Source organism: Grampus griseus (assembly GCF_964374135.1).
Source record: "Grampus griseus genome assembly, chromosome: 9".
Classification (NCBI taxonomy): Eukaryota; Metazoa; Chordata; class Mammalia; order Artiodactyla; family Delphinidae; genus Grampus; species Grampus griseus.
In genome coordinates this window covers 20,530,688-20,557,350 of record NC_139003.1, presented here as the reverse complement: position 1 = coordinate 20,557,350, position 26,663 = coordinate 20,530,688, and the positions used below count along the sequence as shown (strand labels likewise).

The 26,663-nt window shown below is 53.7% G+C and overlaps 1 protein-coding gene across 5 annotated transcripts in view; it reads right to left on the bottom strand.

Moving 5' to 3' along the window:
- The window catches only part of PLXNA4 (plexin A4), a 607,888-nt gene that overhangs the window by 39,619 nt on the left and 541,606 nt on the right, over positions 1-26,663 (bottom strand). For all 5 annotated transcript variants that reach the window (XR_014297154.1, XR_014297155.1, XM_082661365.1 and 2 more), the window contains 9 exons: positions 24,316-24,433; positions 19,030-19,166; positions 17,621-17,785; positions 15,045-15,138; positions 14,268-14,507; positions 13,464-13,610; positions 12,537-12,771; positions 9,612-9,754; positions 1,702-1,970 (listed from right to left, as the gene is read on the bottom strand). Coding sequence is in view for 3 of the 5 variants with exons in the window: in XM_082661365.1 (XP_082517491.1) it covers positions 1,702-1,970; positions 9,612-9,754; positions 12,537-12,771; positions 13,464-13,610; positions 14,268-14,507; positions 15,045-15,138; positions 17,621-17,785; positions 19,030-19,166; positions 24,316-24,433 (1,548 nt within the window). In the remaining 2 variants the exon portion in view is untranslated. The remainder of the gene's footprint in view (positions 1-1,701; positions 1,971-9,611; positions 9,755-12,536; positions 12,772-13,463; positions 13,611-14,267; positions 14,508-15,044; positions 15,139-17,620; positions 17,786-19,029; positions 19,167-24,315; positions 24,434-26,663) is intronic.

The window sequence follows — 26,663 nt, the reverse complement described above, 5'->3', positions numbered from 1 at the left end:
GAGGGCAGGGGGATCTGCACGGCTCTTGCTGCTTAAGGCTTTCAGGCCAAATCTTAAGACCCTGAGGGATACCTGAGTTCCTTGGACTCCTAGACACACCATAATGATAAGACAAGCTTTGCCTGCCAAGCGGGGAGATGACCTTCTGTGCGCAGGCTCCCGGGTGAGTTTCTGTGAGAACGTGTTAGGGCAGCCCTGTCCAATTGTCCAAGAGCACTTTCGGGGTGGATGAAATACCCCAGTAGCACTTTGTGTTGTCCAGCATGGTAGCCGCCAGCCACAGATACCTACTGAGCTCCTGAAATGCGGCGAGTGCATCTGAGGAGCTGAACTGTTTATTTTATTTACTTTAAATTAACTTAGAGTTAAATAGTCACGTGTGGCTCATAGCTACCACACTGGTGATAGCCTTAGAGAACTTTATAGGATAGGTGTGTTCCTTGGGCTAAGAAAAGAAAAGAAAAGAAAATCTGGGAGATACTCATTTGGCAAGGGATAGAAAAGAAGGTGGCAGGGGAAGAGGGTCATGGAGAAAGGCCAGATAGACTAGACTGAGCCCATCGCCTAAGCTAAAGACTCCCAGAGTAGGTGGTAACATGGAGCTGGATACCCAGCTCATTCCAAGAGATGCCCAAATTGTCCTGTTTAAAAGGCTTCCATGCACTTTGGAACTTCTCCTGGGAACCTTTCTAGTGTTTTATTTGCAATGACAGGGAGTTCATTCTTGAGTCTAATTTGCATCTTTCATGCTGCTACGCAAACCCACTTATTCTTTTACTTTGGAAGTGCAAACACCACAGCAGCATTACGAGCCAAAGGACACTTCTGGTGGCTACGGCCTTCAAGTACATGAACAATTTGAATGGCAGCGTAGACAGAGGCAGAGGGTCTCGATTTCGTAGAAGGCAAAGCCACGGTATATGGTTATTTCTGCACACGTGACCATGCAGATTTCAACGGTGTCGAGGATGAGGCATCCCACGGTGTTGAGAGGTGGACCCTGGACCCGGGCAGAGCCCAGAGCAGGTGCCAGGAAATACTTGCTGTGTTGCATCAGGCAAGTTGCCGCGAAAGACCTTTAATTCAAACACAGGCTGGACCAGTGCTTTTCACACTTCACTACACATTCAGATCCCCTAGGTTTCTCGCTAAAATGCTGATTCTGATCTAGTAGGTGTGGGGTGGCACCTGAGATTCTGCCTTTCCAACAACCTCCCGGGTGATGCTGCTTCTCCTGTTACCAGGCAGCAGTGAGAGCTGCAGGGGCTAAAGTTTCCCAACTTGAGATGGTGAGGTGGGTTCCCAGAGAGGCCCTGAGGTGTCTGTCCTGATTCAGGCTCTGACTTAGATAAGGTGAGGGGATGGAAAGATGACCTCTGAAGAGTGCCCAAGAGAAAACCTCTGATAGAGAGGGTCAAATCAGGGGCGGGTTAGAGCAGAGGGAGGAGAGTGGAAAGTGGATTTAGGGGCAGAAGAAAAACCACGGGGTGAGCAGATGGGCTGTGGTTGAGTCAGAGGCACCAACATGATGGACAGGTTCTTCTAAGAGGGCGTGGGGTGCACCCTGGCCTCTGGCCAGGTCAGTACCTGACCTTGGGGGAGCTTGGCTGCTCCGGGGAGCCCTGCCCTGGTCTCCCTGAGGGCAGGAGGGCCAGGCCGGTGCGCTGGGCTGGGTCGGACACCCCGGGGCCGCACCCCTACCTCCTGAGCAGCAGCTTGGGATGGTTCTTGCTCTCCAGGTTCTTGTCTATGAGGTCAGCCAGCAGCTGCTTCAGCACGTCAGTGGCGTACTCCAGCTTGCTCTGCAGCACCGTCATGATGAGCGAGGCCACGTTGCCGCGGTCACGCATGGAGAAGCTGCGCTGAGACTCCAGCGTGCGAATGAAGGACAGCAGGAATGCCTTGTTGTTGATGAGCTGAGCGAAGAGCTTCAGGCCTTTCTCCACGCGCTCCTGCCGGTAGCCCGGGACCTGCGGGGGAGACCCAGGGGTGCGCGAGTCTTAATTGCCGCCCGAGAGGGGCGAGGCCCCATGGACACCCCACCGGGTGGGCCGTGCACACTGCTGACCCTCCCATCCTCCCATTCACCCACGACAGGCCACCTGGCTGATGCCACCAAGTCCTTATCTAGAGCCAGGCGCCACATGTGGTGTCTACCTAACCTCCATCACAGCCCACGAGGCAGGTCACTGTCTCTAGAGACAGAGAGAACGTCATCAGTAGCGTGGCGTTGACAAGGGGACCCCACACCACTGGAGACCACCATCACAGTCCCAGGTAGGGACTCCAGGAGGTCGGGGATGCTGTGAGTGACACCCTTGCTGCGGGTTTACCAAACCTGGGCCTCTGGCTAACATAATGCTGACCTGTCTCTGGCCCTGGGGGTCCTGTTGACAGACCAGTGGGCTCAGAGTCAGGACTTCTGGGTTCCACATGGGCTCTGACATCCCCACGCCACATAAGCTTGGACAAGTCCCTTTACTTCTCTGGGGGCCCAAGTTCATTCACCTAAAAAAGGGAAAGCTTAAGCCCAAGAGCCTCTCAGGCACTCCCTAACTCTAGCATCTGATGTTTTCCTAGGGATTCCTTTTGAGACCCTGCTCCATGCAGGGAAAGGGAGGGAAGAAGGTTTTATCTTCCTGCCTGCATCTTCTTTTCACTGGGAGGTCCGTGCAAGGGTACAAGGGTGTACCATCCACTCAGCAACATGAGCCAGCGACTGAGCTGTGCACGGAGGATGCGTCTCTGAGATGCACGAGAATAGGTACAGCGGCACCATGCGTCATGCCCCAAATGGGAAACAACCAGAGGTCCAGCAACAATAGGAGGGTTCCAGGAACTGCGGTGCATTCACCCAATGAAATGCTGCACAGCAACAGGGATGAAGGACCCACTGCTACTCACAATAACAGGGATGAATCTTGCAAACATATTGAAAGAAAAAAGCCACGCTCAAAAGAGAGCATACTGGACAATACCATTTAAATCCAGATTTAAGAAAAACAATTAACATTCATCAATGGGAAAAAAAAGGGTTTTCTGGGGGCGGCTGTGACTGGAAAGGGGCACAGGGGGACTTTTGGAGGCTGGTAATGTTCTGCTTCTCGATCTGTGAGCTGGCTTAATGGCTGTGTTCACTCGGGGAAAATGCGCTGAGCTGTGTTCTGATAATTTGTGTATTGCTCTGTCTGTATACTTCCATTAAAACAAAAAGTTCACTTAAAAAATGAAGCACGGCCTCTGCCCTGGAGGGAAGGCCCTCTGAGAACACGGAGCAGGGCATCTGGTGGGAAGTGGCATGCTGGGGGAGGTGGGGCATCCAAAGGAGGTACCATCGAAGCCTCATCTTGAGGGATGTGTCCCCCCTGGCAGGGGCAGGGAGAGTACATGCACCAGGTCCTTGGGAAGGAGTGTCCCGTATGAAGCAGTAAAGAACACAGTTTCAGAGTCCGCTGAGCTTGCATTAACTTCATCACAGTCATTTATGAGCTGCAGGACCCTTAGGAGACTCAGTTCCTTTATCAACAACATGAAGGTACTGCAGTTAATATGTATACAGACCTTACTCTATGCCGAGCACAGTTCCACACGCTTCAGAAATACTGACCCATGTAACCCACCCAACAGCCTACGAGGTAGGTGCCATTATTACCCCAGGGTCCCACGAGGATAAGGAACTTCCCCAGATCCCAAGACAGAGAAGCGTCAGACCGGGCCACGACCTGGGCAGCTGGCACCATGTCCTGCCCCCTCTTGGGACTCCTGAGAGCACGGAACGAGATGCGTGAAAAGCCTCAGCACCATCACAGTCCAGTTACGGAAGGGCAGCAATTTCAACCGGCTTCACTCTGAAGATTTTAAACTGGGGAGGCCAACAGTCTCAAGGCCCCTTCAGTGGGGGGACCCCTGAACTCTTCAGAGAGACACTCGCATTGAACCAGCAGCTCCCACAGGTCAGGAACATGCATGTTTCCAAAACAGGTCCGTTTGCATTTCCTTTGCCGCTGTGCTGGTACACAGCTGTGCTGGTACACGGAAGGCTGGTACCTCTCCAGGCAGTTCTCAGGAGAGAGCAGAGCTCACCAGAGCCAGGGTGGTACCGGCCAGGCCACCGGCGGCTCCGCCAGGCTCTCAGCACAGCCCCTCCTGGAGACCCCCTGGTTCCCCAAGGTCTCCAGCCTTGGCTTGCCTCCTGCCTGGCCCTCCTAGTCCCCCACTCCACGGCGGCTCTTGAGGGAAGAGCAGGGAGACATGGTCACCTCACTGTGCCACTGCGCGGGGCCTCAATCTGCCCAGACGTCTGTCTCCTACTGCCCAGCGCCCGACTCCGAGACAGCCCCTCCCACACAGGCGTACCCGTTTTACCTCCCCTCTCCTTCAGACCTCTCAGAAGACATTTCTCTAATTTGTCCCGATAATAAGAGACAATGCCACTTCCTGGGCTCCCGCCATGGGCAAAGGACAGTCTTGGCACACTGTACACATTGGTCCAATGAAGCCTTCTCGTGATCCTCTTTTAACAGCCTCTCAGGGAAGCTACCGTGGCTTCCCAAGGCCAGCCAGCAGGATCGCCAAACCCCAGCTTGCTTGGCTCCTGAGCGCCCGTCCATCCTGCGCATCCTTGGCCTGTCTGGCCTACCCCTGGGCCTGGGAGGTGACTGAAGGCCAGCTCTGAGTCCCCCCTGCAGCGCCCGTGCAGGGCCTCCTGGAGCTCAGGTGGCCGTCCGTCGAGGGCAGGGGAGCCAAGTGCAGGCTTGGCTTGTGGCGCCTGGAGTGGAGGAGGATGTGCTCTGGACTCCCTGGCCTGGCTGCACGCTCAGGGCAGCAAGGCTCAGGGCCCTGGGAAGGAAGGTTTAGCGAAGCTATCTGCAGGGAAAGAGCATCCCTGTAGCAGCATGGGGTTTGGAATCAGAGAGACTAACAGACTCGTACATGGAGGAAAGCCCTGTCGCCTCCGGGCTCTACTGCCTCATCTATAAAATGAGAATTTGAGTGCCTATGTCATAATGTTTCAAGAACATTAAGTAAGATGATGTATGTAAAGTGCTCGGCACACACAGAGCGCGCTTCAACAGCAGAAGTTTTACTACCTGCCTCTCCTCCATTGGCTGTTTCCACTGATCCCTCTTGCCCCAGAGTTTCCAAGGTGCCTAATGTATTGGCACAGTGTCTGGGTGTGGAAAGTAGGCATTTTCTCCCCCTTTCAGGAAGAGGGGACGGAGGGAAGTGCCTTGGTAGAGAGTATCTAGAACAGTTTCCCTGTGTAACTGGCACCCCTACTCCCTAAGCAGACGGCACCCTGAAACAAGACTTGCTTTATTCATCAGATGGTTCGATAATTTAGTTGAAGTCTGCGAGTATAAAACCGGATAGTAAATTTTCATTGTAACCCAATAGGTTAGAGTTTAGGAGGCAATGGTATAGGTGGAAAATGAGGTGTGTGGTTACTGTTTGCTCTCTGTCTTTGAAGGACCGGTGTGTGATCAGTGCCTGGGCAACCCCTCACCCAAATGCCTGGACTGCACCAGACGGTCACAGAAGAACGGCCTGGTAGCCTAACCTCCAGGACAGCCTAGAGCCAGAGGACCCCACCTTCTTCACACCTACCATGCCCATCCCAGTGCCTGAAAAGGTACAAACCCTGCTTCAGATTAGTCAATGGCTTCCCTAGGAATGTTTCCAAACCCGGAAAACCAATAGAGAGAAACTATTCCAGTGGCAGGGAGAGGTTGGAAACACGTAAGAAAAGAACCCTCCACACAAGATCTCTGGATCTTACAAAGGAGACTGGATCTCAAACAGCCCCAAGCTAATGTGGAACAGTAAAAGTTGATTTCTGTCTGTAAGAAATTAATTAATGAGTTCAATGGAAATGAAAAAGTCTTATATTCTAGGTATATGCCCCAAAAGATGGAAGCAGGAGCTCAAACAGATATTTGTACGCCCATGTTCATAGCTGCATTATCACACTAGCCAAAAGGTGGAAGCGGCCCAAGTATCCACAGACAGATGAACGGATAAATAAAATGTGGTCTCTACACACAATGGGCTTAAAAGGAAAGAAATCCTGTCACGTGGTACAACAAGGATGAACCTTGAAAACATTTTACTAAGTGAAAGAAACCAGTCACAAAGGTCCAAATACTGTATGATTCCACCTATATGAGGTACCCAGATTAGCCAAGTTCATAGACACAGAAAGTAGAATGGTGGTTGCCAGGGGCTGCAGGGGAGGGGGAGTGGGGAGTTACTGTTCAATGGGTACAGAGTTTCAGCTGGGAAAGATGAAAAAGTTCTGGAGATAGACTGTAGTGACGGACAGTAATGTGAGTGAACTGAAGGCCACTGAACTGTACACTTAAGAACAGCTGAAATGGTAAATTTTATGTTATGTATATTTTACCAGAACTTAAAAAAATCTGTGTGACCTGCTTGATTCAGAGCCCATGCCTGACGATTAACCGTCTCGTGGTCTCCAATTCAGGGAAATCGGTGAAGCTGACTGTTAACTCCATCCTGAGCAGAAGGATGGGACGAGAAAGTCTCCCCTTGTGATAAAGGCAAGGACAAGAGAGAAGCCTCAGGTTTGAGGGGAAATTCTAACGTGCCAGATGAGGAATCAGGCCACGGTAGGACGTGCTGTGACTTGTAACGGGGCCCATGGGAACAGTCTCGGGCAGAGGTGAGGTGTCCACCCAGGGAGCATCTGGGGAGTCATACAGGCTGGTCAGGTAATCATCAGAACCCAGTAGCCCCGATTCTCAGAGGCCTTCTTGGGCAGCCCTCCAAGGGCTGAGCTCATCCCACAGCCCCTGACCGATGGGCGGGGCAGGGGAGTCAGGGACTCCTGGTGGTGCAGATCTGCACGTGCCCTGATGAGTGTGTGTCCAGCCTGCGGGGTGGGCGGTGTCCCAGTGAAGTGAAGACACTGTGGGTCTCTGGACCGTACCGAACAAGGGCTCCTGAAGCTTTCTGGGCAGGGGTAGGAGTCTGCTGCGGTTCACTCTGCAGCCCCAGAAGCCTCCGGTGAGGGGCGCCTCAGATGCCTGGGAACAAGGCAGGCAGGGCCAGGGCAGCACACAGTGGAGGAGGGAGCTGGCTTCGAGCAGCGCTCTGAGGGCGCCCAGGGCTTCTGTCTTGTGAGCCCAGCTTGCTGGGCGGGCTCCTGGGCTGGGCACCTTGCTGAGGATTAAGCCTAGGAGTTGGGTAGCAGCTTCTCTCAGAAAACTAGCCCTGGAGGAAAGGCCCGGGGAAGTGCGGCTGGGTGGGGATGCCACCAGCTTTCAGCAAGGAGCCTGGCACAGTTCGGAAAGGCAATGAGAGGGAGTCAGGTCTCGGGCAAAGAGGGCTGCTAGAGACAGTGAGGCAGGTCGTGCACTGCACGCGTCCAGGAGTGCTGCATATGGTCGGTGCCGTCTGGAGCGGTGCCGTGTTCAACCTGCACCCTCCCACAGCATCCTGTGGGGGATGAGCCCTGGAGCTCCCCTCCACTGCCCTGGGCAGCCCTTGCGAGTGCACTGCCCTTGGGTGTGTGCTACATCAGTGCCAAGTCAGGCCTGAGAATCTAAACATCTACGGAGATGCAAGGGCAGGTGGGAAAGCCATAAGCTAAACGGGATCAAATGAGAAACAAGACCATACGATAGGACGTGGCATGGTTTACAACATGGGCCATAGGACTGGTTGGGAAAGCAGTGTGGAGTGTGTGTGTGTCCATCAAGAAAACACCTTGTGTGGGAGAAGGCTGTCTCCCAGCCCGCTCCAAAGTATTCGGGCTGCCCTACAGGGATGCCAGCTTGGAAATGGTCTCAGAAAATCTGATTTAAAAGTTAAATGCTTATGGACATATATACACTACCAAATGTAAAACAGACAGCTAGTGGGAAGCAGCTGCATAGCACAGGGATATCAGCTCGGTGCTTTGTGACCACCTAGAGGGGTGGGATGGGGAGGGTGGGAGGGAGATGCAAGAGGGAGGAGATATGGGGATATATGTGTACGTATAGCTGATTCACTTTGTTATACAGCAGAAACTAACACAACATTGTAAGGCAATTATACTCCAATAAAGATGTTTAAAAAAAAAAGGTTAAATGCTTAAAGCAAATCTACTTGGAATTTTGAGCTAATCAAAAAGAGAAAATAACTTTACATACTCATCCTAGTTGAATTCTTATTTTGAGGGGTGTGGGGACGTTCAAACACAACTTGCCTTCCTAGGACTGCCATTCCCACCCTAATTCAGGCAGACACACAGACATTCATTTATTCAAATCATTCAACACTTCCTGCATGCCTACTATGTGCAAGCACTCTGCTGGAAGCCAGAGTTACAAAGATAAATGAGGTATGCACAGTCTACACAAAAGTCACACACACACGCACGCACACACACACACGCACGCACGCACACACACACACACACACACACACTCTTCATTCCACAATCAAGTTGGAGAAATGTGTATGGGGGGCCCCAAGGGCCCTGGGGACTTGCTGCATTTCCTGCAGAGGGACACAGCCTCTACGTCCCCTTGGAGAACCCATGCAGACATTCCCAGGGGGTCAGTACCTGCTTCACTGTGCAACTCCGGAGTGGCAGGTCTGTTTCTATGTTACGGACAATATAAATATGGAATCAGTCTCATTTTCCGTGGTGTTCTGGCCAAAGCTTTTTGATCCATCCAAATAAGTCTCCAGAGCCGTAGGGCACGACACGGACACGGCCCCTCAGAAGCCACGTGCACAGGCTTGTCCTTAGGAATACAGACTCTGGAGTCTCCCTGCTGGACTCGGATCCCTGCCCCACTCCCTCCCAGTTGTGTGGCCTTAGTTTTTTCACCTGTGAAATGGGTGTACCTGCTTTGGAGGGCTCTTGGGAGGTTAAATCAATGCACATGTGTAAAGTACTGAAAACTGGCCCAGGATGTTAGTCAACAGTCAACTCAGGGTAATTATTCCTTATGATGATTATTGTGCCCTGGTTTCCTCATTTATATTTTTCGCATTTCTCTGGTATTTATAAGTCATTCCAAATCCCTTTCAGAACAAAGCATAATATGAATATACGCTTAAGCCAGACACTATGCTAGACACTAAGTGGGATAAAATGTTCACAAGATGAGGTCCCTGCTGGTACAAAGGCAGTGATGTTCTTACCACGCACATTCCCACCTTCGTCCTGAGTGCACCCGTTATCTTTCCCACATTTATTTACTGAGCACCAACTAAGCGGTGAAATCCCTTATATCGTGGTTTCTTAAACAAGGGTCCGTGAACTTCCTACATCGTTTGCCAGATTTCCCGTTTCTGTGTCTATGGACAGTTTTTCTGAGGAGAGGGTCTTCAGCTTCCATCCAATTCTCAAGGGATTTATGACCCCCTAAGACCCAAAGGCCTACTCCCACCTCTGCTCTGAGTTCCCTTTCCTCCCGAGGGACGGGCTGGCAGCAACGGCGGGGCAAGCTGGTACCACCCCTTGGGCAAGTCTCATCCCCTCCCTGGCCTCAGCTGACCCTCCTCTGAATGAGGCGTCTGGACTTGGTCACCATTGTCTCTCTCTGCACTAACACCACAATGGGAAAGGACTTGGCCACAGAACTGCTTCTCACCTCGAGGTCCCGGAGGACAGGGTGGTCTTCAATTCCCGGGAACAACACTCGCATAGTGTAGGTTCTGTAGTCCAGGAAGGGAATCCCAGCTCCGTCCAGGTCACTGGTCAACTCGTGGATGTCCGTCTGCAGCTCGGCAAAGGCTGGCACAAAGACAAGCCCGTGAGACTGCTGGATGGGGCCCAGGAGCTACGCCGCCTCGGAACACTCAGAACCCTCTCCCAGGCCCCCAGAGACCCGCACAGTGGACCCGAGTAGCGCAGGAGTGAGGACGAGGGGGATGTTTTACGTAGCTGAGGTGAACGATGTAGGTATGGGAGAAAGATGCAGCACAAGGAAGCTTGTCTTGGGCCAAATCCCTTCCAAAACATGAATGGGGGGCAGGCTGTCCACAGATGTGAGCTGCTGCTGGGGCCAGGAGGGCCTCCCCCTCTGAAGATGAGGGCTTTGGCTTGCAAAATATGCTGGGGGTTAGGGGTGATATCGAAGGACAGAGGGAGTGAAGGGGGCAGTTCCAGTGATGGCGAGTCTGTTTCAGAGTCTGTGTTTTACAGTGGGTTTCCTTATAGGAGTTAAGAACTATTTCTTCTGAAGTCCCAGTTCTTGGCCACGCAGCTTACCGGAGCCATCAAACCAGCAAATGCAGCCAGATGAAGGCTCTCGCCCCACTGATATATCCCTTCTGGATAAATATGCAGGGTGTCTCTATGTCCTTCCTTTCTCAAGGTCATGCTACTCAATGGTGAATTATGATCTGCATATAGGTACTGCTGTCTGTGGAGACAGCCCAGGCCTCCGGCATGGTCACGAAGCTGCAAGACCACCCCCCGGCCCCCGAGAAAGTTCCACACACGGACCCACTGTTACACAGCCGTGTGATCACTCTCTGTCCTGGGTACAGCCCTCCACCCTGGGAGGTTGTCAGAGGTCATGTGCTCAGCCCTTCCTTCTCCCATTTTTTCCCTTAGCACACGCAAATGCACATGTACACACATGCATGCAAGCACACACACACAAGATGGATTAATACATGCCTGCAAAGAACAGCCAGTGGATATCGACTAAACAATACTTCTTTCTATTTACATAGACAAGAATAAGGAAAAACTACTTTGTGGGCTCAGAAGGAATTCACAAGCCCAGTGTAGCTCCAGGGCCCTCGAAAAGCCAGCCCTGCACCCAGTGGTCTCTGCTGACGACGTGACCACAACGCGGCCGCCCAGCTGCTGCCGGCAGGACCCCACCACACCCTGCGGTGCTGACCTCCTGCCTGGGGACCCTGGGTCTCCGGGCCTTGAGGATACCAGTGGTTCTGGTTTGACAACGGGGATGGCGCCGGGACCCCTGGAGAGGCTGCTGCAGACCCCTCCTGTGCTGCTCTCTTTCTGCATCTCTGCTCACACTGACGCGGGGGGACCTTGTCAAGAAAAGTGACTCCGAAGGTAGAGTAACCCTAACACATCTGAGTGGAACCTACACCAATACGTGTGAAAGGGGAGTCAGTGAGCCTTTCTGGCATGTACCGTCACCAAAATCCCTGATGAGAACTCGTGTGGGCTGAGTGAGAAACACACGTGTGTGTGTTTGTGGGAATGCGTGCATGGGCATGAGTGACCGCCTGAGTGGGCGTCAGTGTCTGTGGGCATGTGTGCACGCATGTGTGTGTGTTTATATATCCAAAGGTCGGGCCTTGGGCGGGGGCCAGGCTGGGCCTCTTCGGGGTCTGTATGTGGCTGACGGCCTGACTCACCGTCAAGGCTTTGGGAAGTCGCCTTCCCTGGACCCAGGCTGCCCTTTCAGCGTTCAAGAGCCAGCTCGGGGCACCTCTGGAAAACACTTTCAAGGCGAATCCTACGTGCCCTTTGCTCTGTCATCTCTCTTCCCACCCACGTGACACAGCCTCTCCCGAGCTAAAAGCCAAGGCCCTCCCCCGGTGTCCCCGAGTCAGGACTCCCTTTGGGACTGCTAATTCCTCCTTCTCCGGAACGTTCCAAGAGGAACCTGGCTTCACACTGCCCCCGCCGCCGCCTCCCAGTTGGGGTGCTCAGCTGGCGGGGAGGAAAAGGAGGGAGCTAGCTTTTTACAGGTCTGCAGCTTTCCTTCAAGTCACTGAGCGTCTCCGGCATTCAAGGCCTCACGCCTGGCACATAAAAGAGATTCTAATCACTACACCTAATTAGAGGGAAGAGTACATTACAGAGAAAAAAATTAAGCAGCGTAAATATAATAAAAGGCAGTAATTAACAGTCCCACAAGGCGGATGCTGTGTTGACAGCTGAGGATGTGGAGAGAGGATGGAAGGGATCCGCTTCCCCATTAGAGAGCCACGGCCTCCCTGGTGGGAATGCCAGAGCCCCAGGTACAGGCTGATTACTCCGCGTATAAATCTACAAAAGAATCAGCTCAGACTCTCCCAGGGTGACTCACGAACGGTCTCCTGGGGGTGACAAGGGTCTGACTTCTACACTTCCTCCTTGGATTTAGTGCGGCTGATTTCACTTCATGGTGGTGTTGGTAATTTTTTAAAATACAAGCTGTAAAACGCTCTTGCCTCTAAGTCTCAGATCAGCCCTCCAGCCTCACCTTCCTTCTGAAAGAAGATTGCTTGAGGGCGTCACGGCAGGGCGCCTCCGGGTCCCCCCCAGAGGAGAGGGCAAAACTCACCCGGCCGGGATCCTGGGCTGGACACGGCTCTAGTGGGGTCTGAAATGATCCCGGCCTGACTTGAGGTAGAGAGTCTGGAGGCGGGAGACCCAGGCGCAGACCCAGCGCCGCCCACCGCCCACCTCTGCGGCTGTGTCAGATGCACGCGCTCGCACGCATGCGCACGCACACGCACTCGCACGCACGGACACGCACTCGCACGCACACACGCACTCGCACACACGCGCACGCACGCGTGCCCGGCCCCCTGCCACTCCGGACCTTCCTTGCACTCCAGGGCCACGCGGGACTCCAGGTTGTCCATCTGCATCTGCAACCGCTTCAGCGTGAGGTCGCTCTCGCGGGACTTGCGTTTGTAGGCGATGAGAACGGCCACGATGAAGATGATAAGGAGGCCGCCGGCCACGGCGATGCTAACGATGGCGGGCAGGCTGAGCGGGCTATCTGGGGCAATGTACACCATCCCCGGGGAGTACTCCATGCCACCGACTCGGGCCTGGGGGGACACGCGGGGGGAGACGGAGCTGGGTGTGGGCACAGAACATCCTAGGCAAGGGTCCCAAGCCACCCGTGAGCTGGTGACCAGGGTTGCGTGAGGGAAATGGCTCCAGGGAGGAGAGTCATTGCTGGCTGTAAAAGCAGACAGGAGGGCACCTGGGGTGGAGGGAGCGGGGGTGAACAGCTCAGCGCAGGCCACCCCCACAACTGGGAAAGCCACACATTATATTATTAGGGAGTGAACTCGGTTGTCTTCCTGAGGAAACAGCACTCAACTGGGATCTAAAAAAGCCTACGTGCCATCAAAGTCCGGATCCCCGAAGACTCATCCCATTGTGAGGACAGATGACAAAGGCACAGGACGTGATATTATGTCCTGCCCGGGTCAACGATGGTCCTCTCCTGGAAGGGTCTCTTGCCTCTAACAGGTGACACAGCACATCACTGAATGCTGTTTCGCATTGCCCTTACTGTAGCACCAGCCAGTATGGAAAGAATGACAATACGGAAGAAAAACGTCTGAAGTGGGACGAGGAGAAGGAACTGGGAGTGTGGGAGAGCCAGGAGGAAAGTTCCAGAAGGCCAGAATCCCCTCCCAGAAAGCCCTGGTGGCCCAGGATGGAGCTGGACCGCTCACCCCACCGCATCCTGAGTGCCTGCCCATCCAGGGTGGAGTCCCGCCAGCCTCACCATCACTTTGTGCCGGCCTATGAGGTTGGGGGACTCGCAGAGCAGCTGCACATCCGACACTGTGACGGTGCACGGCTTCTCCCCGACCAGCACGGTGTAGTTCAGCTTTACGTTGCCCCCAGCCACGGGCGGGATCAGGTTCTTGCCCTGCATGGACAGGAAAGCCCAAGTTCCCACCCCAGAGTCAGGAGCACAGCTACTGGCTGGCTGACATGTCCTCCCACCTGGAGGTCCCATCCCTCTGGGGAGCTGGTGGAGAGGCCACCTTCCCTAATAAGTCCAAAAAATTCACAACACCTATACTACTATTCCCCCTTCCTCAGTGGGAAATCAGTAATCAAGGCACTCTTTTCAGCTTGTCCCAAAGGCAGCTTCAGAATCCTTCTCAACACAGAGCTGTAATCAGTCACTACCAGTTGCTTCAAATTGTCACATGAGTTAAAATTAATTTTCTATCCATGCTCCAAAGAAGCCCTATAAGGTGGTTTGCAAAGGGCTGCACGGGAGGAAGCAGTAGGAGCCTTTGACCTCCCAAGTCCTGGACTCAGGGGCCAAAGCTGGGAGTCAGATGGCCAGGGTGGATCCAGCTGCCCTGACCAGGTTTCTGTGGCCCCTAAAGAGAGTGCACCTCTCAATACAAACTCAAAGAGCACATTTACCATAGTCTGGGCTATAACACAACCTCTGCTAGCTAATGACACCTGCCACAAGATCTGGTAGAAGCCCATGACTTGCGGCCTCCTCCTGTGACTTGGAAAGCCTCCTCTTGCATACAGTGGCCTCCTTCCTCCCATCTCACGCTACCTTTAGGATGATGGGTGTGCCGGGCTTGAGCTCCAGGATTCCTGAGGGACCGAAGGCCTCAAACACAGGATTAGGGTAGTAGGTGAAGTTGGTCTTGTTGAGGATTAGCAGGGACTGGACGTTGTCCAGGATGAAGCCAAACTCCTCGGGCCTCTCCGTCAGGTCAGACTGGTGGTCGGGCCCCAGAGCGAGGGCAGGGGCCTGGCAGGTCATCTCAGTAGCGTTCAGAACCTCGCAGAGCTGGGGTGGAGCCGGAGAGGGAGGGCTATGTGGCGTGTCTCCGCACACCTGCAGCCCCAAACACCCGCCGGCTCTCCCTCGGTGCCGCCGTACGGTGTGGTGTTGACACGGGACAGTCATGGGTGGATCCCCACAGCTCCCGTGGAGTCAGGACCACACAACCTGGGCACTCAAGGACAAGCTCTGCAGCTGACACCTACCTCTGCCCTGCCCATGGCAGGCACTAGGGTATCTCTAAGCTAAGGAATGGCACTGGGGGTCAGAGGACGGAAGAATAAAGGTCTTCCATCCCTTATTAAGAATAAGAAACCCCAGAAACCCAGAAGAGATTGCTCCTGCATGCCTGTACCCCAGAGTGTAGAAATGGCCTCATGCCTGCTCCCCCATCCCGCCATCCCAGTGTCCGGGGCGTCACACGCGATGGGTCATCGGTGTCTGGGGTGAGCCTGCCTGAGCCCTCGGAGAGCCCACACCCTTTAGGGCGGCCAGGCGCCGAGTGCACAGCGCCCCCGTGAGCCCCACCAGTCCCGGACTCACATTGATGTGCTCCTTCCCTCCGTGCTTGGCGCGGATCTGGGGGTTCTGTATGAGGTCCAGGTGAGTCCCCCTCACGGCGATGGGTGTGTTCCCACTGGTGGGGAAGAAAGGAGGAGGCGTGTAAACACAGGGACAGGAATAGCAGCAGCGCCTGATGACGATGACGATGACGATGATCTATCAGGCTGCACCCCAGCACTGAAGACGATGATAACCGGCGGGCAGGATAACATTCACGGGGACAAGATGACACGCTGACTGCATCATAATAAGGACGAGCCCTCAGCAGCCGAGGGGAAGTCAGTGATGACCAGATGTCCGCGGCTGTCCTGCGCTGAGCTCGTTCGGAGCGCGGACACTGCACGGAGGCTGGGCCTGCAGCACGGCCCTCTTGGCCCCCCGAGGTCTCCTGACCTGAGCCAGCTGCTTCTCTGCAGTGTCCCAGCGTCTCTTTCCCTGCCCTCCCCAGTCTCAGGGAATTTTCTTCACCCTGGCCTTGGCCTAAGGGAAGCCTCGCTCCAGACGACCCTCCACCAGACCCTCCGCAGCCTGAGCACAGCCCCCTCCCCCAGGACGATTTCACCACACATTTCCACCTTAGAGGCTTCAGTCGGCTGGGACGCGGGAAAGGCCAAGGCCCAGCCGCTCAGGAACCTCCTGTAAGAATGCAAATCTGAAATGCTCCGGGGCTCTCGCACCCTGGGGAGTCAGCCAAAGCACTGCTAACGCCCAGCGATTAGGAGACTCGTCTTTGGGTAGCTTTTCAATGGAAACCTGGACGCCACTGTCGTATCTTCAGGGCCACTGAGAAGCTGGCATGGGATGGAGGCTAGCTTCCTTGGGGGCTACTCAAAGGAAAGTGATGAATTATGTTATCTGCAATCAGGGGAATATCATTGAGAAGAATCTATTTAAAACAGGTAAGTGGTTATAAGCTTGTGGGTAAAGAGTCCTTGACAGCCCCATTCATCTCTACCCCTCTATCCATCTGCCCCCCTTTACACGCCATTCCTGCCCTCCCTTCCTCTCGCCCTCCACCGGTCCCCACTGAAGCACGTCCCCACCCCACGTATGCACATGCAGGAAGATTTCCTCGAAACCCAGAGAGTCTCTCGGCCCCGGCAGTGCTGGCGAATGAGCTTCTGGTGTCCAGCCAGCTCCCGATCTTCTCGGTCATCAATTCGACACACGTGTATCGAACGCCCCCATCACCCATCGCCACTCATCAGTAACCCAGGCTGCTGCGAGCAGTGTAAAGCCACGTGTTCTGCAGAGCCCCACCCCATCCCAGACTCCGTTAACTGCAGTGAAACCGCTGGAGCCCCAGCCCCTTCAGAACGCACCTCCAGCCTCCCTCTTGATGTGAGAGTGACTGGGGGCGACTGCCGAGTGCCAGGAGGGACAACACCTCTATTTCTGCGCCAGTGACACGAGGAAGAACTGAATTAAACCAGGCTGTGAACGCCTTCGGGAGCCACAGAGTTTGCCTAAGCACAGGGGGCTGTGCCAACTTCCTGGACTCGCCAGGCCCTGGGGGCAAATCCTGGACTAGCTTTTACAGGCTCTCTGCCCCTCTCTGTCTTATATGTACCTGCTTTCAGGTCACGGCTAAAGCTTACAAGGCTTGGGCCTTAGAGACTAACTGCTGAGGACAGCCAAGCTGCATCTCCCAAAGGCTGCCTTTTGGTGTTTGGGTGTAAGGCCCGGTGGCAAACTCTTTCTGTAAAGGGCCAGGCAGTAAATATTTTAGGCTCACTGGGGCCATGTGGTCTGTTGCAGTTACTCAGCTCTGCTGCGGTGGTGAGAAAGCAGTAGAGACAAAACATATTCGGATGAGCATGGCCGTGTTCCAATAAAACTTTATTTATGAAAGCAGACGGACAGCCAGATGTGGCCCCCCAGCTGGAGTTTGCTGACCCTGGTTTACAAGATTGTTCTCTGGACTGGACTCGTCATTGACCCCCCATCTCAGCTTGTGGTAACCACATCTTCATGCTCTGCCCCCTCTCCTGACCCCAGACATCCTCCAGAGCTGAAGCAGACGGTGGGGAGGGCTGAGGACGGGGGGGATGTGGGTAGAGGGGGTGAGGAGGGAGGGGAGACGAGCCAGGCACCTCACTGGGTGTCTGTACCTCACGTAATCCTCTCAGTGTCCCGTGAGGGAGCTGACTGGTGAGAAAGCCTGGATCCGGGGAGGTTAACTAATTGAAGGTCACTTGGCTGCTAAGCAGTGGAGCTGGGCTGCACCCACTCCTTCTGAGCCCAAGTCCACTGCCCCTGAGGCCCCTGATACAGCAGTTTCCCCATGCTCAACAGGGGCCTGGCCATCAGGATGCCCTCTGCAGCACCTTCTGGCCTCCTAGTGTGCCCAGCAATCCTCAAATCGGCCCCCAGGGCCGGGTCCTGCTCAGAGTGCTTTCGGTGGAAGGAGGCAGCCCCGCCAGGAAGGTCTGACCTGGGGGGTGCCCTGAACCACCACCCCCGGTTCATCAGTCCCCACAGCAGGACTGGGCCCCAGAACTCCCCTTGGCTTTGGAGGGTCAAGGAGGGAAGCCCAAGGTCAGGGCAGGCCCTACCTGATGATGCTCCACTCGGGCTCGATCCGCACGATGGTAGGATCCTCCATGTACTGGAAGAACAGGTCCTGGTGGATCTTGGCCCTGTCCACCTGCACCATCACCTTCATTTCCAGCACCTCATCTGAGGACGTGGTGTTGCACACGATGTAGGACGGAGAGCGCCTGCGGGAGCGAGATGGGGAGCTGGGCTCCTGGGTGGTGTTGGGCGGGACACTGTGGTCCTGGGTCGGGGCCCTCCCGTGCCCCTCCCTGTTCATCAGGGTCGTCAGAGGCAGTGGGGGAGCAGCGCCCCGACACAAAGCCCTGAGAACTACTGACGAAGACTCTCTCTTTGACCAGACTGTAGACGGGCTCCTCTGAGCCCCCTTTTTGACTAGGCTTCTTCCTGAGGCCCTGTCTTTGATTTGCCGACCCCCATTTTTAGCAAGAATCCTGCTAACTTAGTTTGGCAAGAACCCCCCCCCCCATATCTGAGTACCCTTGATATCTGATCAAATTCCGCCTCCTTAACCCTTGATGTCTGGTCACCCTGACTGCCTTCAGCAAGAGTCCTGTTAAGTCGGTCTAGCAAGAATCCTCCTAACCTCGTTTCCTCTTAGTAATTTTCCATCCACTGCCTCCCTTGCTCTGCCCCTTGGCTATAAATCCCCAGCTGTCTGCCGTATCTGGAGTCAAGCCCAATCTCTTTCTCCATTGCGACAGTCCTGACACCTATTGCAATAGTCCTGAGCAAGCTCTTCTTTACCATTTTAACAAGTGTCAGAGCCATTTTTTTCTTGAACGCTCAGGCAAGGCCTGGTCTGGCCTGACTTCAGATCTGTCGCAGCCCTCAGCATAGCTCTCTCCCAGGAAAAGCTCTCTCTGCAGAACCTCATGCCAGCGGCGCAGGGAATGTCCCCAACCACACCTCTTCTAATCCTGCATTAGGGGCACCTCTTGCCTCCCTCCCAACTCTCACCCCCGCCCCAGGTTCCTGGCTCATGGACGGTGTGCTCTCCTGGGACTGGACGGTGGAACCAGGGAAGGGAAAGTCGGCTGCCCCTGGAGGTTCGACCTCAGCCAGCTCTCGGCAGTACCGGCTGGCTCTGCAGCAGCTGGCCAGGAGCTAACCCAGGGGGAAGGGGCCCTAGATTCCAAACTGTGTCCCGTGGAACCCGAGGGTCCTGCACAGTGGGTGGAATGCGGGCACCAAGGCTAAACGGTGGGCAACGGCACGATGGGCCGTTCCAAGGAAGGGGTGCCTGGCAGGTCCCCGGGCTGAGCCACGGCCAAGCATGGCCAAAGCGAACGGCCACCTTCTCAGGGAGGAGCAGGCACCTCCAGAAGGTTAGCCGGAAGTCTGCTGCCTGTCAGCCCCGCCCACCCTCTGGGCTGCGAACCCTGGAGCCTGCCCTGAGGTGAGTTACCTGTGGAAGAGGCAGGGCTGCTTCCCAAACATCACCACCACGTTGCTGCCCGCGTTCAGGTTGGTGCCCGTGATGGTCACCTGTGTGCCTCCGGACATGGGCCCCCGGCTGGGCTTCAGGTCTGAGAGAGTCAGCGTCTGTGCAGGAAAGGATCTGGCCTGAGGATGCTCCTGGGTAGGCCTGAGGCAGCACCCCACTCCCGGATTCCACTTGCCTTCTGGAATCCTTAGTCATGGCGGCCTCCCAGAGAGCAGGCTCAGTTTACCCAGGCCTGTGGGGACTGGCGGGCATGTGCACCTCTACACTAATAACAGTCATAATAATATTAGCTACTACGTAGTGACCTTTTAAGTGACAGGCTTTATATTTTATGTGTATCTATAGTGAGATATACATATTTTTTTTTAAATCGCCCAATCTATTCTACAAGGTAGGCATTATTACCCATCTTAAAGACAAGATTCAGAGATGTTAAGTAAAGTTTCCAAGGTCACAGAGCAAAGAAGCGGCCTGAGAACTGACTCCAGAGCTGGAGTTCTCCACCACCTCTCCAGTCTCCAGCGAGGGTCGCTTTCAGGAAGGTAAGCTGCCCCTTCCACAGGCCTCTCCCGAGAGCTGCCCAAAGCACCCAGCGGCCAGAGCAATGAGATGTGTGAGCCCCAGGGAAACCCAGGAGGAGAAGCAAAGAAGGGTCAGTGGATTGAGTGAAGAGTCAGATTGGGGATGGGGGTGGGGATGGGGGAGGATCTGTGAGCTGAGGATTTGGAGTCTCAGTTTGTTCTTTCATTAGCATTTTAATGGAAAAAAACTTTCCTAAGTCCCAGGTGAGAAGCCTGTATCTGCATTTAAATGAAGATTTCTCTCTTCTCTTACTCCCTTAAAGAATTCTGCACCAAAAGTTGAACCCACTCAGCTCCTGGGAGCGGGCAGGCAACCTCCTCTCCGAGAGGCCTCGATCGATGGATAACACTAGGGGAGGAGAAGAGAAGCCCCAGCGAAGCCTGCAGCCCCAAGGCCTGGCACGTGTGCGCCCGGGTCCCCGCACAGGGCACACGTGTGGGGACACGCAGGGACCCACGGGAACACGGGCGGACCTCTGCGCCCGGCATCCGCTCAGCGCAGGCGCGCTCGCGGGGCCCGCCCACCTGGTCCCTGCAGATCCCAAACCTGGAAGTCCCGTGACACCCACCGAGCCAAGCGAGGAACGGCTGATGCTGGCTCTGGCTCAGCCCGAGACCCGCGCTAGGGTGGGGGATGGGACTGCTGCAAGAGCCTTCGTTCTCAGCTTTGCCTACACCGTGCTGTGTGACTCAGCACAAGTCACTTACCCTTTCTGATCTCAAAGAATCAAAAAGTGGTCCTCTCAGAGGGGCCTGACTGTTTTCTGGTTGTAACTTCCCACAGATGGTGCTTCTGCCCCACTGTCTGTCAAGGGAGAGCTTTCAGACCTGGCTCCTGCTGACCCCCCCGGAGAGGAAAGGGCAAGTGAGGGAGTTGCTTAAGGGGTAAGGGGCAACGTGGAAAGGAGAACAAGCTCCCTGGCAGCCTGGGGGTGAGGGTCCTGGAAGGGGTACAAGTGAGGAACCCTGACGGGTTTGCAGTGGCCCTCCTGTGCGGGGCTGGCTGGGTGCTGAGCTACTCTGGGGGTGGGGAGAGGATGATATAGAAACATGTTTTAACGTTGGGAGAACCTATTAATTATTCAAGGTTCGCTTCATAACTATTTTCCAGCGGGTCTGCGTGGGAAATCAGATGCGGCGTTACTTGCCATCTCTTCCCTTGGCTCCCTCCCTGGATGGAGGCAAAGGGGCGAAAAGTGTTGCCTCTACAGAGATCTCCAGGGATAGAACTGGCAACAGCCCGAGAGTGCTGATCGGCGGTCTATGGGCCTTGGTGTCAGGGTTTTGGGTGAATAAACCCACACGTCAGAGCCTGGCCCGATTTGTGGAGGGAAACTGAGGCAGACCCAAACCTCGGCACTGGGAGGGGCTCCCCAGCACCCCCAGGCCCTGAGAGGCACCCCTGAAAAGGGGCTCGCCAGGGGCTTCCACGGGGGTCCCAAGAGTGCCACCTGCCAGCTGCCCAGCAGGGCGGGAAGGCAGTGAAGGCTCAGAGGTGTTGTGGGTGGGCGTGTGACAGAGGGGCATTCTGTCCTTCCTGCCTCCCTGGTATGACTCACGGGGGACCTCTGCCCCTCATTCCCACCCTGAACCCCTCGGAGCTCTGTTGTCGGCAGTGAGGGGGGGTTGCTCAGTGACCAGGTCCTTAATGCAAACTGGGGTCTGGGAGGAGACTGGGGTCCGTGGCACCATTTCTCCCCCCGCAGCTCTTCCCAAGTGGGTGTGTATTGCCAGGATAGTGCCTCCAATAGAAAAGTGAGCACGAGTCTGAGTCCCAGGGACCCACTGGACCAATGCATTTTCGCCTTGTGGCAACAACTCGCACCTTCCCTGCTCTTCTGCTCCGATTTCCCCTCGTCCCCGTCAACCCCCCGCTCCCCACTCCCTTCTGCTCCCATCTTCTGGTGCCCCTCCACGTCACACCTTATGCCGGGAACAGCCTCCCGCTACTCGATATCCATATGGAAAACTGTATTCTGCCTTAGACAGATCCTGCCTTTCCTTCTGGCTCCTTCCATGAAACCTTCCCTTAATACCTTCCATCCAACCACATCCTGCTCCCAGGGTAGAAGCACTCAGGCAGGCAAGACCTCCCCTGAGAGCAGAAGGGGCTTTTGGTTGTCTACCACATAGATGTGTTACATGAATTAAGCCCAAGAGCAGGTATCACAGAAGAAGGAGCAGCTGAAGAAGGAGACAGAGAAGGGAAGGGAGTCAGGCCACTCGAAGGCTTGAGGAAGGATTGGATAGGCAGGGCAGAACAGACCAAGGAACCTGGACAAGTCGAGAGGCAGTGGGCACCCTGGGCTCTTCTTGAGCTGGGGGCTCACATGATGAAAATGGTATCCCCCAGTGTGGCTGGACTAGAATGGGTTCAGACCAACGGCAGGGATTTAAGGGGGCCACTGCAGTAGCAAAGGGAATGGGAAAAGTAAGACTCCAGGACATGGTGATAGAGGGATTGACATCAGGCATTAGGGGAAGCCGAGCCACAGACCACCAAGATGGTGGGCCCGGTGACAGGCCACTGACAGAAACGGGCAAGGGAGGGGGACGCGCTGTTTACGGGAGCTGACAGCTCTGGTGGGCCATGGGAGGTGATGGCAGGACATCCAGGGGGCGGTGGCCTTTGAATTAGTCACAAAGGTAAGAAGCCTGGCTGGAGACACAGCAGAGACAGCTGAGGCCCAAAGGAAACGTCAGCTTAATGAAGTAGCGGCCGTTCCTGGTAGCGTTCGCTTTGTCACCGCCAAGAGACCACAGGATAAAAACTGTTCCAGGTAACTGACTGGCCAAGGAAGTCCAGTGCTTGCTTTGGCCATGCAGCGGTGTCCTCCCTTTTACCACAGCTGCCAGGTAATTTCAGAGCCAGATTTCACGCCCAATTTTCATACGCCACGCCACACCTCTCAACTGCTTGGGGAGCGCTGTCTGTGTCTCTACCCACCTCAGTCTCTCTCTCCCTCTCGTTATCTCAACTCTGCTGGAATAACAATGTCTGTGTTTATAAATATCTATATGATATACTATATATATATGTATATATATACACATTTATGTAAATATATATACATTCATCACTAGTTGTCTTAAGGTATATTGGGTTTAACTTGGAAATTCCCTCAAACCCTTTCCGAAGAAGGTGGGAGTACAAATGCTAAACGCATAGGTAAAACTATACACATCCACTAAATCCATGACATGTGTGTGTTCCTCTAAGTGAGCTCCTGTGTGGGTTTAGTGACAGCCATATTTATAAGGTTGGTTAGCTTTCAAAGAGTGGAAGGAGCATTGCAGAGGTCAGGACCCAGGCAGAGAGGGGCATCTGAGGCACATCCCTCCCCGGTTCACTGCCACACCCACCCCCGCCCAGTCACATGGTGTGCAAGTCCTTCATCTCCTCTGTCCTTCTGGACTGTGGGCCTCCTGGGGCAGGGGCTGCATGGGGTCTGACTCATCACTGTCACACCTGCAAGCCAGGCCCATCAAACTATATTATAAAATGCAACCAATTGAGCAAGTATTTATCAAATAACCTAGGGAGAGGTATTGTGCAAGGTGATACGTGGTTGCCAGTTAAGGGGAGGAAGAAGAAAGAGAAGGAAGGCAGATGAAAGAAGAGGGAGGGAGGAAGGAAGGAAGGAGAAAAATGGGCTTCTATGACATATTTCCGGGCATTTGATACCCAGTCATAAAATGCATCATTTCAGGTTTCCAGCTTCCAAAAGCAGCTCAGAATCATGAGGAAATGATCTCATCACATCTGGCATTAACCCGAGAAGTTAACTGGATGGTAAAACAGTTTTGGCAATGATGCGATGTATGTAGCAGGGGATGTGCTCATGTCTCCAGCATCCCTGTCGTCACAAGGCAGGGAGGTTCCCAAGTCCCCCTGCTCACAGAAACCCTCACCAGGGCTGGTCCGGTACCCTTTTCAGGGGCCAGGGAGGGTCCAGGCTGGAGGGAGTGTGAGGGCAGGGGTGAGATCTGCAGAGAGGCCTTGGGGTGGGGAGGGAAATGTGGGGAAGGGTGTTGGGGCGAGAGGGAGTAAGATAGGGATAGGACGATGGTGAGTGAGGAAGGCGGGATGACTGGGGATAATGGGATGGAAGTGGTGGGGTGCTAGCACACAGGGAAAGGGCAGGGCACAGTAGTCATGGTGGCAATCACAGAAATCGTAAAGGCAGTGACACTAGAGGTGATAAATCTATTTTACCTAATTTTCACAGTAATACCGTGGGATAGATGCTTAGTATTATCATCCCCATTTTACAAATGGAGACACTGAGGCACAGAAAATTAAACAAGTAGCCCAAGTCTAACCAGTTAATAAGCGGCAGAGCCAGGGCTCAAATCCCAGGAGTTCCCATGCACAGCCCACACTCTCACCCACCGTGTCACGCTGACACTCGGCCAGAAGGGGACATTGGGGCCTAAGAGCCAAAGCAACTTCCCTGGAGCTGCAGCCCAGCCCAGCCCAGCCCAGCCCAGCCAGGATGTAAATCCAGCTGGTCCCGACTTCCAAGGCTGTGCTCTCAAGCGCTGCAGGACGGGACTCCCACGACTTTGGCCTGGGTTTGCCCACAGAGGTCTAGAAGGGCTCAGCAATCATGGTAAAGAGGTCTGTGGCCTGTGCCTGGCCAGGCCATTGGTGGCCGGGACTCACCATGAAGTAATAGAGCTGCGAGGACCTGGCCATGAACTCGGGCCGACACACGGCCACACAGATCTCCACGAAGCCGGCGTGCTGGCTGGGCTTGGCCTCCCCCATCTCACACACGATCCTGCAGGGTGGAGAGGACAGACTCCCATGGGTCACAGGAGGGTCACAGGCCTCCCTGCCTGTGACCCCTGGGCCCTACACCTACCCAGGCCTCCTTCTCTGTAGTAAGATCTCAGGGATGGGCAAGGAAGGAGGAGGTGAGAGATACCTGATTCCTCCCTTCGGGGGCTCCTTCCCTTCGGGGGCATTCCTCCCCCCCTTCGGGGGTTCTCAGGAAATGAGGACGTGTGACCTACAGGGGTCTCCTTAGAGGCTCTCAGTAAAATGTGACTTACCCAAGGGCACACAGCCATCAGACAGGGACCTGGGAGCAGGGACCTAAGGTTTGCAGGTCCTCGCCTAGGAGCTCTTTGCTCCCAAGGCATGGACTGCCTCAGGCAGTGCTTTCTGCTCCCAGCCCCAGCCAGGGGCCTGGCAGGGGAGGGGGTTTTCATGCCGGGGGAGGGGAAAGGGTGGGGGAGAGTCATAAATTCTCCCCTTTAAAAAAATTTTTATTGTTTCACTAACAAAATTGGTTCATACCCTTTGAAAGCAAGACAGTATCAAAATGTGACAGTAAAATAAAGTGTGCCTTTCTTCACTAATCTCTCCCAAAACCTTGGTGTATAAATCCTTGCAGACCTTTCTCTAGACCTATGCAAATATATAATATATATAATCTCCATTTTATAAATGAAGAACTGAGGCATGGAAAAGTTTGGCAACTTGCCCAAATATATAGATTTGCCCATATATCCACACGTGTGTATATATATTTAGGTCTGATATTATGCACGCATATAAACATAAATGTGTATATATACACGTACAATTATATACAAACGTGCATATGTAAAGAAACATATACATGATCTTAAAAATAAAAGTGGAACTTAACCACCCATTATTTTTAACCCCTGCCTTTTTACTCAACAAAACAGCATGGACTTTCCCTCAGGCCACAGTACACACAGCCTCATGGTATTTCATAAGCGGCCTGTGTCATCATTTATTTAACCAGCCTCCTACTGTTACACATTTAACTTACCCTGATTTTTCTCCTACTCCAAATAACCCCGCAAAATGAACCAGCCTACACACCTCCTTAAGCATTGCATATTTATTAAAATAGATTTCTGAGAAGGATTATTTGTGCTTTTTTTTTTTTTTGCGGTACGCGGGCCTCTCACTGTTGTGGCCTCTCCCGTTTGCGGAGCACAGGCTCCGGACGCGCAGCCTCAGCGGCCATGGCTCACGGGCCCAGCCGCTCCGCGGCATGTGGGATCTTCCCGGACCGGGGCACGAACCCGTGTCCCCTGCATCGGCAGGTGGACTCTCAACCACTGCGCCACCAGGGAAGCCCTTGTGCTTTTAATGTTTGATAGTAGTGGGAAATAATGGTCCAGAAGGTCTGTCCCAATTTTTACTTCCATCAATAGCAAGTGAGTGAGATTACTTCACTCTTTGTCCAACACTACATATTATCAGTCCTTTAAAATTTTTCTAATATAATAGGAAAAAAGAGATCTCAATTTCATTTTTATTCCCCTGATTACTGGTGAGGTTGCATGTATTGTGTGTGTGTGTGTGTGTGTGTGTGTGTGTGTGTGCTTAAATCTTAGACAGCCTTCCCTGTGACTTGTCTGATGCCCTCTCTTTATTTCGCGGATGGATTATCTTTTTGTAGGAGCTTCTGAATTAGGAGAATTAACTTTTCTCCATAATCAATATTGAAATTATTTTCTCTCAGTCGATCACTTGTTTTTCAACTTGGTTTATAAAGTCTTTTGCCACTTGAAAGTTTAAAACTATCTGTGTGGTTCAATTGCTCATTCTTTTACTTTATGGCTTCCGGGTTCTGGGTGAGAGTCTAGCAAAAATCTATGCTTTTCTGTTCAGATAACATAATTAATACATGTTCAGTTTTTTTAAAAGTACATAAAAGCACTTGTCATACCTACATTCCACTCCCACCCCAACTGCATCACCCAGAAGTATCCATTGTCAACATACTGGCGTACGTGTTTCCAGTCTTGCCTTCCTTTTACAAAATTTATAAACTCTGCATTCTGCTTGGTGAGCTGTGTTCTCGCTTTATATACCGTGAGGATGTGCCTGGTCATGATGCTTCTACATATCACATTTAATGGTTGTGTAGTTTACTGTCCAATGTATAGACAATAATTTATTAAATTAATTCATTCCCTATTTTTAGATATACAAATTGCTTCCACATTTTCACTGTTACAAAT